This window comes from Ranitomeya imitator, chromosome 4 (assembly GCF_032444005.1).
Source record: "Ranitomeya imitator isolate aRanImi1 chromosome 4, aRanImi1.pri, whole genome shotgun sequence".
In the NCBI taxonomy this organism is placed as follows: Eukaryota; Metazoa; Chordata; class Amphibia; order Anura; family Dendrobatidae; genus Ranitomeya; species Ranitomeya imitator.
In genome coordinates, this window is record NC_091285.1 from 271,357,296 (window position 1) to 271,370,511 (window position 13,216).

The window sequence follows — 13,216 nt, forward strand, 5'->3', positions numbered from 1 at the left end:
TTTTGTGCAGATAACCCAAGAGGAGTGGTGGGTTACTCCCTAGTCTTGTAGACACAAGAGAACAATTATGAAAACAGGAACACATGGGCTACCTGCACAGTGAACAAGTCTGTAGGAACATGTTCACACACCACCAAGAAACTTGAGGACACAAAAGAGCATGGTAAAACCAAAAACACTCAGTTTAAAAAATCACAGTAATCCGCTGTTAGGACTGGCGGAACGCACCAAGAGAGATGATATAGATGCGTTCGCAGTCCGGGGTCCACCGTGCAGGTGAAACCTGCTGCTAGGAACTGACAGACAATATGGCGGTATTCAAAAGTATACACGCGTGGGTTAAACCTCACGCAGCGTGAAGAAAGCGATCCTGTTGCGTCACAGGACCGCGGTACCGCACATAGAGCGCGAGCAAGTGGTCAGCGAACTAAACCCCAACAGGGATTGTAGTCCGATTAGACCCTTGCTGGCACTACACCGCTACTGGGTGTGTAAGGAATTATATAATTAAGGCACCGAAGTGCGAACTGTGCCGTGCTGGCAGGCACCACTAAGCACCCAGACCTGGGTCAGGAAGCGCACACTGGCGCGTGGCACCGCACTGGCGGTCACAGCAGTAGACGCTGACACGTGTGTGACACATTGAGTGATAAGTCGGGCGCTAGATAGCAGCCATACTCCATACGCGAACAATCATACAATAGGGTAGGGGTATTTAAAGAACGACTTGCACTCACAACAAACACACGTATTAAATTGTACACTGGCGCATGGCCGTGCGGTCATGCGCAGTTTATATAGTTGCAGGACAGGAAGCGGCCACAGAAACTTTGCCCTTCCAAGACCTGCCAAGAGGACCAATAGAATGCCCTGCAGAGTCTGAGCACATGACCCTCGATCTCCAATGGGAGATCTTGCCCTGGGCATGCTCAGTGTGCGCAGACAAGGACTTAGTCCCAGAGAAGTCCACTCGCTGCTGACCAGTATAGGCTTTACAGGCAGAAGCTGGAGAAGCAGCAGTAACTCTTCTCACAGAGTCAGACTGAGCGAGACGCTGGGATCGACGTCCCTGCTGAGCAGGCTCCACTGCGGCTGGAGGAGAATGGGAGACCGCAGCGGAGACGGATCGAGATTCCCCCTGTGCAGCAGAGGAAACTCGACTCCTAACATTACCCCCCCTCCTAGGGCCCCCCCACCTTGGGCCTCGCTACGTTCGAAGGCAGCAATGAGCTGTGGGGCCCGAATGTTTTCAGCAGGCTCCCATGACCTGTTCTATGGACCATAACCCTTCCAATCCACCAGATAGAACATTTTGCCGCGTACCACCTTACACCCCAAAATAGCGTTCACCTCGTAATCGTCCGTAGACGAACCCGATGTCCCGGCAGATGACTCGGAAAACCGGGACATGTATACGGGTTTCAAGAGGGACACATGAAAGGTGTCGGTGATACCCAAGCTTGGAGGAAGAGCCAGGCAGTAGACCACAGGATTAACCTGTTCGAGAACCTTGAAGGGACCCAAGTAGCGAGGCGCAAACTTAGTGGACTCAACTCGCAGCCTGATGTTACGGGCGGAGAGCCACACCAAGTCGCCAGGAGCAAAGTTCGGAGCGGGGCGCCGATGAACATCGGCGGAGGACCTCATTCTCTCCTTGGAAGCCCGAATGGCATCCTGAGTGCGATCCCAAATGTCCCGTGCCTCCACAGCCCAGTCTGCCACTCTGGAATCGGCGGAAGACACGGGCATGGGCACAGGTACCCGCGGATGCTGACCATAGTTAAGGAGGAATGGGGTCTGTCCAGTGGAGTCAGCTACAGCATTGTTAAGAGCAAACTCCGCCCACGGTAGCAAAGATGCCCAGTCATCTTGTTTAGCAGAGACAAAATGTTGCAGATATGTGACCAAGGTCTGGTTGGCTCTCTCCACCAACCCATTCGTCTCGGGATGATATGCCGAAGAGAGATTCAACTCGATACTGAGAAGGCGACAAAGCTCTCTCCAGAACCGAGACGCAAACTGGGGACCCCGGTCACTGACAATTTTGTCTGGCATACCGTGAAGACGGAAGATGTGTTTAACAAACAATGCTGCCAAGGCCCGTGCAGAAGGTAGCCGGGGAAGCGGCACCAAATGCACCATTTTAGAAAAATGGTCGGTGATAACCCAAATGACAGTACAGCCACGTGACTTGGGCAAACCCACCACAAAGTCCATCCCGACCATCTCCCAGGGCCTGTCTGCCACTGGCAGAGGGTATAACAACCTAGCTGGCCGTTGACGGAGAGACTTATTTTTGGCACAAGAGACACATGCCCGAACGTAGTCTCCAACGTCACAAACCATATGTGGCCACCAATACATTCTCGCCAACAACTCAGATGTCCTCTTTGCCCCAAAGTGTCCACCCACTCTGGACGAATGAGCCCACGAGAGAACCTCCGGACGCAAATTGATGGGGACAAAAGTCTTGCCCGGAGGCACAGACTCAAGCGAAACCGGAGCTACGGTTCTCAGACTCTCTGAAGGGACAATGAGCCGAGGCTCGTCCTCCTCCTCCACAGTTGACACCAGGGAGCGAGAGAGAGCGTCAGCACGAATGTTCTTCTCCCCGGCGAGATAATGTAGAGTGAAGTGGAACCGGGAGAAAAACAAGGACCATCTGGCCTGACGAGAATTCAGCCGCTGGGCTGTCTGTAAATAGACCAAATTCTTGTGGTCCGTGAAGACTTGGAATGGGAACCGAGCACCCTCCAAGAGATGTCTCCATTCCGAAAAGGCCAACTTCATTGCCAGCAACTCCCTATCCCCAATGGAGTAATTTCTCTCCGCTGGTGAGAAGGTTTTTGAGAAGAAGAAGCATGGATGCTTCCGACCTTGAGCATCCTTTTGATAGAGGACTGCTCCTGCACCAACGGAAGAGGCATCCACCTCCATTAGGAATGGCTTATCCACATCGGGACGATGTAAGATGGGAGCGCTAGCAAAGTGGGACTTAATAGAAGTGAAGGCCTTGGAGACCTCTTCGGACCACGATTTAGGATTTGCTCCCTTCTTGGTGAGGGATACCAAGGGAGCTACCAGGGTTGAGAAGTGGGGGATGAACTGACGATAGTAATTTATGAACCCCATAAAGCGCTGCACCGCTTTCAGAGAATGGGGTTCCTGCCAGTCCATCACTGCCTGTAGTTTGGCAGGATCCATAGCCAATCCCTGGGCCGAGATGATGTAGCCCAGGAAAGGTAAAGACTCCTGCTCAAACATACACTTCTCCAATTTGGCATAGAGGAAGTTTGCCCGTAGGAGGTCGAAGACTTTGCAAACATCTCTCCGGTGGGAGTCAATATCTGGAGAGTAGATAAGAATATCATCCAGATAGACTACGACCGAGGTGGAAAGCATATCCCGGAAGATATCGTTCACAAAGTCTTGGAAAACGGCTGGGGCATTACAGAGACCGAAGGGCATCACCAGATATTCATAGTGCCCATCCCTGGTGTTAAAGGCCATCTTCCATTCGTCCCCCTCACGGATGCGAATCAGGTTGTAAGCACCCCGCAAATCTAATTTAGTAAATACCCTTGCTCCCCGAAGTCTATCGAATAACTCAGATATCAAGGGCAAAGGATACTTATTCTTAACGGTGATGGCGTTAAGACCCCTGTAGTCTATGCATGGGCGCAATTCCCCATTCTTCTTCTGCACGAAGAAGAACCCTGCCCCAGCAGGTGACACTGACTTCCTAATGAATCCTCTTGCCAGATTTTCCTGGATGTACTGTGACATTGCCTCCGTCTCCGGGAGAGATAGCGGATAAACTCGACCCCGGGGAGGCTCAGCACCAGGCAAGAGATCAATAGGACAGTCATAGGGGCGATGAGGCGGAAGGACCTCCGCCGCCTTTTTGGAGAACACGTCTGCATAAGACCAATACTGCTTGGGGAGAGAGGATAGATCTGCGGGTACCTCAGTAGTAGCAACCTGAACGCACTCCCTCTGACACCTACCCCCACAAGATTCACCCCAACCCAGAATTCTGCCTGAGGACCACTCGATATGAGGAGAGTGGTACCGTAGCCAAGGTACTCCCAACAGGACCTCATCAATTCCTTCCGGAATGACGAGCAGAGAAATTATCTCCTGATGAGATGGCGACATGGACAGAGTAAAAGGGATGGTCTGGTGTGTTATCTGTGAGGGCAATGTTGACCCATTCACCACTCGCACCGTTACTGCTTGAGCAAGCATAACCAGGGGTATTGCGTGACGTTGGGCAAAGGCAGAAGACATAAAATTGCCCTCCGCCCCAGAATCCACGCAGAGCTCTACCGAGTGGGAGAATGAGCCAATAGTAATTGTCCCCTTAAAGGACAACTTAGAGGCAAACGTCGCCGTGTCTAGTGTACCTCCACATACTACCACTAGACGCTGACGTTTCCTCGACCGCTGAGGGCATCTGGTGGCTAGATGTCCTGACTGCTGGCAAACATGACAGACCCTGAGTGCACAAGCGGTCCGGGACTTAGATCCTGCTTGTGACACTTCCCTGGCCTCATGTGACTCAGGAACCAGGACCGGAAATTCCAGAGGTTTGGCGAAAGTAGGAGCCAGCCGAAACCTCTGCCTACACTGGGCTCGCTCTAACCTCCGCTCGTTAAAACGGAGGTCAATTCGAGTGGAGACAGTTATTAACTCCTCCAGTGTGGCAGGAATCTCCCTAGTGGCCAGAGCGTCCTTTACGTGGTCAGCCAAGCCCCTCCAAAATATGGGGATAAGAGCTTTATCCGACCAATCCAGCTCAGATGCTAAGGTGCGGAATTGGACGGCAAAATGACTGACCAAGGACTCACCCTGAGTTAATGCCAGCAATTGGAGCGCAGTATCATGGGTGACTTGAGGTCCTAAAAAGACCTGTTTCAGAGCGCTCAGAAACAGCGGAGCACTCTGCACCACATGATCGCCACGCTCCCACAGCGGCGTAGCCCATTCCAACGCCCTGTCCGACAATAGAGACAGAATAAATCCCACCTTAGCCCGCTCTGTGGGAAAACGTGTAGCCAGGAGCTTGAGGTGAATAGAGCACTGACTTACAAATCCCCGACAAAACTTGCTATCACCAGAAAATTTTTCTGGCAGCGGGAGGCGAGATAATGTCGGAACAGGGGTGGCAATGGACATAGTAGCCGCAGCCACGCTGGCAGCCTGTACAGCTACTGCAGTAACATCCACAGCTGAGGTCGCGCTCTCGAGAGCCGCCAACCTACCCTCCAGCTGCTGGATATGCCGCAGAGATTGCTGTTTGTCTGTCATCACTAGCCAGACCCTCGCGCTAGTGTAATGTTAGGACTGGCGGAACGCACCAAGAGAGATGATATAGATGCCTTCGCAGTCCGGGGTCCACCGTGCAGGTGAAACCTGCTGCTAGGAACTGACAGACAATATGGCGGTATTCAAAAGTATACACGCGTGGGTTAAACCCCACCCAGCGTGAAGAAAGCGATCCTGTTGCGTCACAGGACCGCGGTACCGCACATAGAGCGCGAGCAAGTGGTCAGCGAACTAAACCCCAACAGGGATTGTAGTCCGATTAGACCCTTGCTGGCACTACACCGCTACTGGGTGTGTAAGGAATTATATAATTAAGGCACCGAAGTGCGAACTGTGCCGTGCTGGCAGGCACCACTAAGCACCCAGACGTGGGTCAGGAAGCGCACACTGGCGCGTGGCACCGCACTGGCAGTCACAGCAGTAGACGCTGACACGTGTGTGACACGTTGAGTGATAAGTCGGGCGCTAGATAGCAGCCATACTCCATATGCGAACAATCATACAATAGGGTAGGGGTATTTAAAGAACGACTTGCACTCACAACAAACACACGTATTAAATTGTACACTAGCGCATGGCCGTGCGGTCATGCGCAGTTTATATAGTTGCAGGACAGGAAGCGGCCACAGAAACTTTGCCCTTCCAAGACCTGCCAAGAGGACCAATAGAATGCGCTGCAGAGTCTGAGCACATGACCCTCGATCTCCAACGGGAGATCTTGCCCTGGGCATGCTCAGTGTGCGCAGACAAGGACTTAGTCCCAGAGAAGTCCACTCGCTGCTGACCAGTATAGGCTTTACAGGCAGAAGCTGGAGAAGCAGCAGTAACTCTTCTCACAGAGTCAGACTGAGCGAGACGCTGGGATCGACGTCCCTGCTGAGCAGGCTCCACTGCGGCTGGAGGAGAATGGGAGACCGCAGCGGAGACGGATCGAGATTCCCCCTGTGCAGCAGAGGAAACTCGACTCCTAACATCCGCAAGTGCTAGTAAAAGATGTAAAAAACAGGGTATTTGGTTGATACGTTTTTTGCAAAAAAATGTATACTAAGCTGCTCCACCAAACGTCAAGGTATACCCATATCAGAGCAGTCCTAACTGATGTATGCAATCCCTATCTGATGTATAGGCTTTACAGGCAGAAGCTGGAGAAGCAGCAGTAACTCTTCTCACAGAGTCAGACTGAGCGAGACGCTGGGATCAACGTCCCTGCTGAGCAGGCTCCACTGCGGCTGGAGGAGAATGGGAGACCGCAGCGGAGACGGATCGAGATTCCCCCTGTGCAGCAGAGGAAACTCGACTCCTAACATCCGCAAGTGCTAGTAAAAGATGTAAAAAACAGGGTATTTGGTTGATACGTTTTTTGCAAAAAATGTATACTAAGCTGCTCCACCAAACGTCAAGGTATACCCATATCAGAGCAGTCCTAACTGATGTATGCAATCCCTATCTGATGTATTTAAAAATCTGATCATTTGTATATTACCTGTGTGAACAGGGTTCAGAGAAGAAAAGTCCATGTGGACATGCTGAGTGGAACAGCTTTTGTGCAGATAACCCAAGAGGAGTGGTGGGTAACTCCCTAGTCTTGTAGACACAAGAGAACAATTATGGAAACAGGAACACATGGGCTACCTGCACAGTGAACAAGTCTGTAGGAACATGCTCACACACCACCAAGAAACTTGAGGACACAAAAGAGCATGGTAAAACCAAAAACACTCAGTTTAAAAAATCACAGTAATCCGCAAGTGCTAGTAAAAAGATGTAAAAAACAGGGTATTTGGTTGATACTTTTTTTGCAAAAAATGTATACTAAGCTGCTCCACCAAACGTCAAGGTATACCCATATCAGATCAGTCCTAACTGATGTATGCAATCCCTATCTGATGTATTTAAAAACCTGATCATTTGTATATTACCTGTGTGAACAGGGTTCAGAGAGGAAAAGTCCATGTGGACATGCTGAGTGGAACAGCTTTTGTGCAGATAACCCAAGAGGAGTGGTGGGTAACTCCCTAGTCTTGTAGACACAAGAGAACACAGTGTTAGGGCTAGCGGAACGCACCGAGTAGAAATAGATATTTATTATAAATGGTGCGTTCGCTGCCCGGGGTCCACCGTGCAGGAAGAACCTGCCGCTAGTAAGACGGACTATATGGCGGTACTAAAAGTATACACGCACGGGTTAACTTCACCCTGCGTGAAGGAAGCGATCCTGTTGAGTCACAGGACCGCGGTACCGCACATAGAGCGTGAACAAGAAGTCAGCGAACACAACCCCAACACAGGATTGAAGTCCGATTAGACCACTTGCTGGCACAACACCGCAACTGGGTGTGTAAGGAAACTATTAAAATAGTATATAAAGGCACGAGAGTGCATGCAGTGTCGCACTGACGAACGCCACTAACCACCCAGGCTTGGGTAAGGAAAGCGCAGAGGAAGCGCACGGCGCCGTACAGGCGGTCATAGCAACTAGATGCTGTTATGTGTGTAACGTGCTGTTGGATAAGTCGGGCGCTAGATAGCAAACATACACCTTCCGCGAACAATCATCCAATAGGGAGGGTATTTTAAAGAGCGACTTTCACACACAACACACACACATATTATCAAGACAATACTAGCGCATGGCCGTGCGGTCATGCGCAGTTTATATAGTTGCAGCACAGGAAGCTGCTACTGAAGTTTTGCCCTTTCAGGACCTTCCTGGAGGACCAATGGAATGTGCTGCAGTACCTGAGCATGTGACCCTCGATCTCCAACGGGAGATCTTGCCCTGGGCATGCTCAGTGTGTGCAAATAAGGACTTAGTCCCAGAGAAGCCCGCTCGCCGCAGATCAGTGCAGGGTACAACAGGAGAGCCAGAAAAGGCAACAGTAACCCTTTGCACAGAATCAGTCCCAGCAAGACGCTGGGAGCGACGCCTCCGCTGAGCAGGCCCCACTGCGGCCGGTACAGAATGGGAGACCGCAGCAGACAGGAATCGAGATTCCCCCTGTGCAGCAGAGGAAACTCGACTCCTAACACACAGATTACTGTGATTTTTAAAACTGAGTGTTTTTGGTTTTACCATGCTCTTTTGTGTCCTCAAGTTTCATGGTAGTGTGTGAGCATGTTCCTACAGACTTGTTCACTGTGCAGGTAGCCCATGTGTTCCTGTTTCCTGATTTTGGTAAATCCGCAGATAAACCGCACTGCGGATTACCTGCAGAATTACCGTTGATTTACCGCATTTTTTCTGTGGATTTTGTGCGGATTTCACATGTGGTTTTACACCTGCGGATTCCTATTATGGAGCAAGTGTAAACCGCTGCGGAATCCGAACAAAGAATTGACATGCGGCGGAATGAACAGCATGTGCACTGCGGATTTTGTTTTCCATAGGTTTATATGGTACTGTAAATGCATGGAAAACTGCTGCGAATCCGCAGCGGCCAATCTGCTAAGCATCCGCAGCAAAATCTGCAGCGTGTGCACATGCCCTATAACTTCCTAACAAAAAAAATTATGTTTCCAAAATTTATGGGAAATGTTATTTATTAACTATTTTGTGTAATTTGCCTCTCTAATTTAAGGCAATAAAAACTCAAAGTTTGAAAATTGCAAAATTTTTGAAATTTTGGCAAAATTTCCATTTTTTTCACAAATAAACGCAAGTCACATCGAATAAATTTTACCACTATCATAAAGTACAGAAAATATTGTCAGAATCACTGGGATCCGTTAAAGCGTTCCAGAGTCTTAACCTCATAAAGTGGCAGTGGTCAGAATTGCAAAAATTGGCCCTGTCATTTAGGTGAAAACAAGCTTCGTCTCAAAGGGGTTAATGCTGGAAAAAACCTTTAATGTTGTAATTAAGCTTTGCAGCTTACTTTTTTCATTCGAGAAAATAAAAAAAATAAAAACACTGATGAAAATCAGTTAAAAAGTACTGATAAATGTCAAACCTTTTTTCTTACCCAAATGAATCATTAACATCTAAATGAAGCCTGAAAATGCACTAACTTTATCAAGCATCAAGACTGATTTCACAGATTCCTCTCATGCATTCTTTTGATTTTGCCTCAAAAATATGTTTAAATCCTGTCCAGGCAGTGATCCATAGCCATTTTTTACACTTTTTTAGACATTGTTTTAGAGTAAGTGCACTAAAAAAAGGCATGTTGGATACCAAGAAACAATGAAAAGATGCCCTATTTAGAAAAAATAATAGCTAAGCAATAAGAAATTTCAACTCATCCAAACCACTCATTTATTTACCGCAAGCACAGGTTCAAAAACAATGGTTGGGCGGAAAGAAAGAAATTTACACTTGTATGAAGCACAGCTATAATCAAACAATAGATAGGCTACCCAAGGGAACAAGTCAGTGCAAATATGGAAGCTGCCATCTCTCTGGAAACAAAAGCAGGCAGCATCTCATCTGTCAACTAATGCTGTGTAGTATTTCCCGCTACGTCGTATCAATGACAACAAAATAATATAAAACATGCACAAATACATAGCCAATCCCACAAATGAGACAAATGAGTGGCATCAGTTTAATTACCAGGTGCCTTATACAATTTGCTCATAATGAATTTGCGCCATCATGAGATCTATCTGGTATATTCTATAACCATCTTATTATGCAATTATCATTTTATATATCCTATAAGGATCACAATATAGCTAGCTGGTGCTGTAACATTCAGCCACTACCAAAGAGGCAGAAAGAACCTCTTGGAAATTGTACGGCTAATTAGAGGGAGAATTTATAGAAAGTGTCATCATCTTCTAAAGCCAGGTGTTCAGAGTATTGTAGAAGCACCAGGAGTAAAAGCAGATCGCACAGGAAGGCTTAGCGTTTCACCTTGATTATATAACAGTATAATGAGAATAAATGAAGATTCGAGTTTAAAGGTAAGAACATCTTGCTTTTCCTACAGTAATTGTCAGAAATGTTTATATTTTTGGTGAATCTTAAAAAACTGTTGGCAGTAAGCAATTAGCAGGATGTGTCTGGCATGAGAACATGGCAGTCATGTCTGTCTAATGTCTATGTTCTCTGAGTAGGAATTATTATTTCTTCCCGTGGTTGTGTTGTTTCCTATTTTTTCTATTTATTGTTGATTCTAAAAGTTAGCATCGCCCTTATACTTGTCAGACATCCTAATTATATCTGGTACATTTCACAGTAATGAGTAATAACTCCTTCTACCCATCGTACGTTGATTTCTGAAAATTTCAGTTGTAAAAGATTTTAGCATATTTACCACACGTATTTATAAAGAATTTTTATTTCATAGTCTCATTACCCGGACACTGATATCCATTGGTAAAAGTAGTAAATGCAAGTGGTGTTTTCCAATGTCAAATGTTTGACATTTAATTTAATGAACGGAAATAATGGAAATAGCTGCTACCTGTATATCTGTCTATATGTACTACAAAAATCTAAATCTGACCAATGATTCAAATGTAAACAGGTGTTAGATTCTGTGTCAAACGTGCAGCAACACATGAGAACATTGGATATATTAATATTAAGCTGTGTTACTTCTATATAGACAAAACTTAAAAAATTGTACTAACAAGCACAGAAATTGGCCAAATTGCATGTGCCCATCAGCTACAACAAGGCCTTAGATAGGAAACTACTCTATCAAACTTAAACTTATCTCTCCTAGACCAAGAATACAAGAAAAAAACAGACCAGCATCTCTTATCTGTCGGGAGGTGCTGATCAGTTTTCTTTTGCAGTATACATTTGATGGTAGTGACTGCTTCTAAATTTGTCTGAGCTCTCCTTCCTTCTGTCTAAAGGCTCATTTAGATGTCAGTGCAAGTCGGTCTGAGATTGGAATTCAATGTACGGACTAGCCATGGCTGTCCCGACCTGAGCGAAAGATAGTGAATGAATAATACCACACACAAGGAGCAAATATCGCCACACCAACAGACAACCACATTTCACCACCACATATTGAATGAATAATACCATATACAAGGGACAAATAGCACTACACCATGACCAGACCACATATTACCACCACATAGTGACAGAATAATACCACATACAAGGGACAAATACTGCCACACCATGACCAGACCATATATTACTACCACATAATGATCGAATGCTACAATACTGTGATCATTAATAAAAAACCCAATACTAATATTAGCATAAGTGCCAGTATACACAGGAACTCTGTACATAGTATACAGGGTATAGTGTCAGTGTACAGGTAATACAGTGATCATCGGTGACATTATACACAGTTCTGAGTTCTGTATATAGTGCCAGTGTACAGGCAATACAAGGATCACCTGTGACATTATACATAGGAGCTCTGTATATAGTGTCAGTGTACAGGTAATACAGTGATCACCAGTTACATTATACACAGGAGCTCTGTATGTAGTGTATAGTGTACAGGTAATACAGTGATCACTGGTGACATTATACACACTAGCTCTTTATATAGTGCCAGTGTAAAGGTAATGCTGTGATCACCAGTGACATACAGGAGGTCTGTATATAGTGTCAGTGTATAGGTAATGCATTGATCAGTGACATTATACACAGGAACTCTGTATATAGTGTCAGTGTACAGGTAATACAGTGATCACTGGTGACATTATGCACAGGAGATCTGTATATAGTGTCAGGTGTCAGTGTACAGGCAATACAGTGATCACCAGTGACATTATACACAGTAGCTCTGTATATAATGTCAGTGTACAGGTAATGCATTGATCACCAGTGACATTATACACAGGAGCTCTGTATGTAGTGTATAGTGTACAGGCCATACAGTGATCACCGGTGACATTATACAGAGGAGCTAGGTATATAGTGTATAGTGTACAGGTAATACAGTGATCACAGGTGACATTATACATAGGAGCTCTGTATAAATAATAGCAGCCAAAAGTTTTGCTTTTTAAGTGTGATTACTTCTGTCTGGTTGTTGTGATGACATTTTTCTGGCGATTTTAGTAAACCAGAAGCAAATGATTGTCAACAACTATAAGGGTGAAAATTGTGTTTGATATTGCTTTATCCCTTTATGTGTTAGTTTTCAACATTTGCTTAGCCAAATGTTTTGCTTTTTTTTTTCAAACTCTTTTTATTAGTTTAAAACAATACATATCAAACCAGTAACATGTCATAGAATCCATGTCAAGTTGTCTTTTCCATTCTGTTCAATATGACATAATCCATTTTGAATAGGAACATTATTTTTGTCTGTATTAGTGATTGGGATGGTATATTAGGGTTCAACCAATGGTGAAATATGCTCTTCCTAACTGCCGAAGCCAATATTACCAAAATTGCTTTTATATGCTTGGTCAGAGATTGCTGAGATTCCCCCAGCATATTGAAGATTGCCCATTGCGGTGTAAGTGGGAATGTAATATGAAATGTAGTTTGTAGTTCTACATGTATCCTATCCCACAGATCTTGTATTCTTGGACAACTCCACTGGTGATTGAGGATGTCTGTGTTGTGTGTTTCACATTTTGAGCATGTATACAATGTTGTAGGTGTCATTTTGGTCTGCATTGACGGAGTGATGTACACCCTATGGAGAATCAATAAAGCCATGTCCATGTAACTACTATAGGGAATAAATTTCTTCCGTGACAACGTATCGTCCAAAAAGTCCCCAACTCTGGGATATCTGTCACCCATCTAGAAGGCCTGGTGTCTCTCCCCTCCCAAGACCTACGCTGATGTAGTATGGAGTGTATTTTGATCATTGAAGCATTCTGCAACCTTGAGGTTTTAAGAAAAACCTCCATGTTATTCATCTGAGCTGTACCTTTCCTAACACTAATATATTTTTGGGCTATGCTACGTGCCTGAAGGAAGAGGAATGGCCTGTGTCTAAAAAAA

The 13,216-nt window shown here is 46.0% G+C and overlaps 1 protein-coding gene across 2 annotated transcripts in view; it reads left to right on the forward strand.

The window, feature by feature from the left end:
• The window catches only part of PTPRR (protein tyrosine phosphatase receptor type R), a 419,872-nt gene that overhangs the window by 231,776 nt on the left and 174,880 nt on the right, over nt 1-13,216 (forward strand). The window contains exon 1 of one of the 2 annotated variants that reach the window (XM_069764606.1): nt 10,124-10,233. The exons of the other annotated variant lie outside the window; for it this stretch is intronic. Coding sequence (XP_069620707.1) covers nt 10,204-10,233 — 30 coding nt within the window. The 5' untranslated portion in view covers nt 10,124-10,203. Of the gene's footprint in view, nt 1-10,123; nt 10,234-13,216 lie in introns of those variants that run through there. 2 annotated transcript variants of the gene reach the window in all.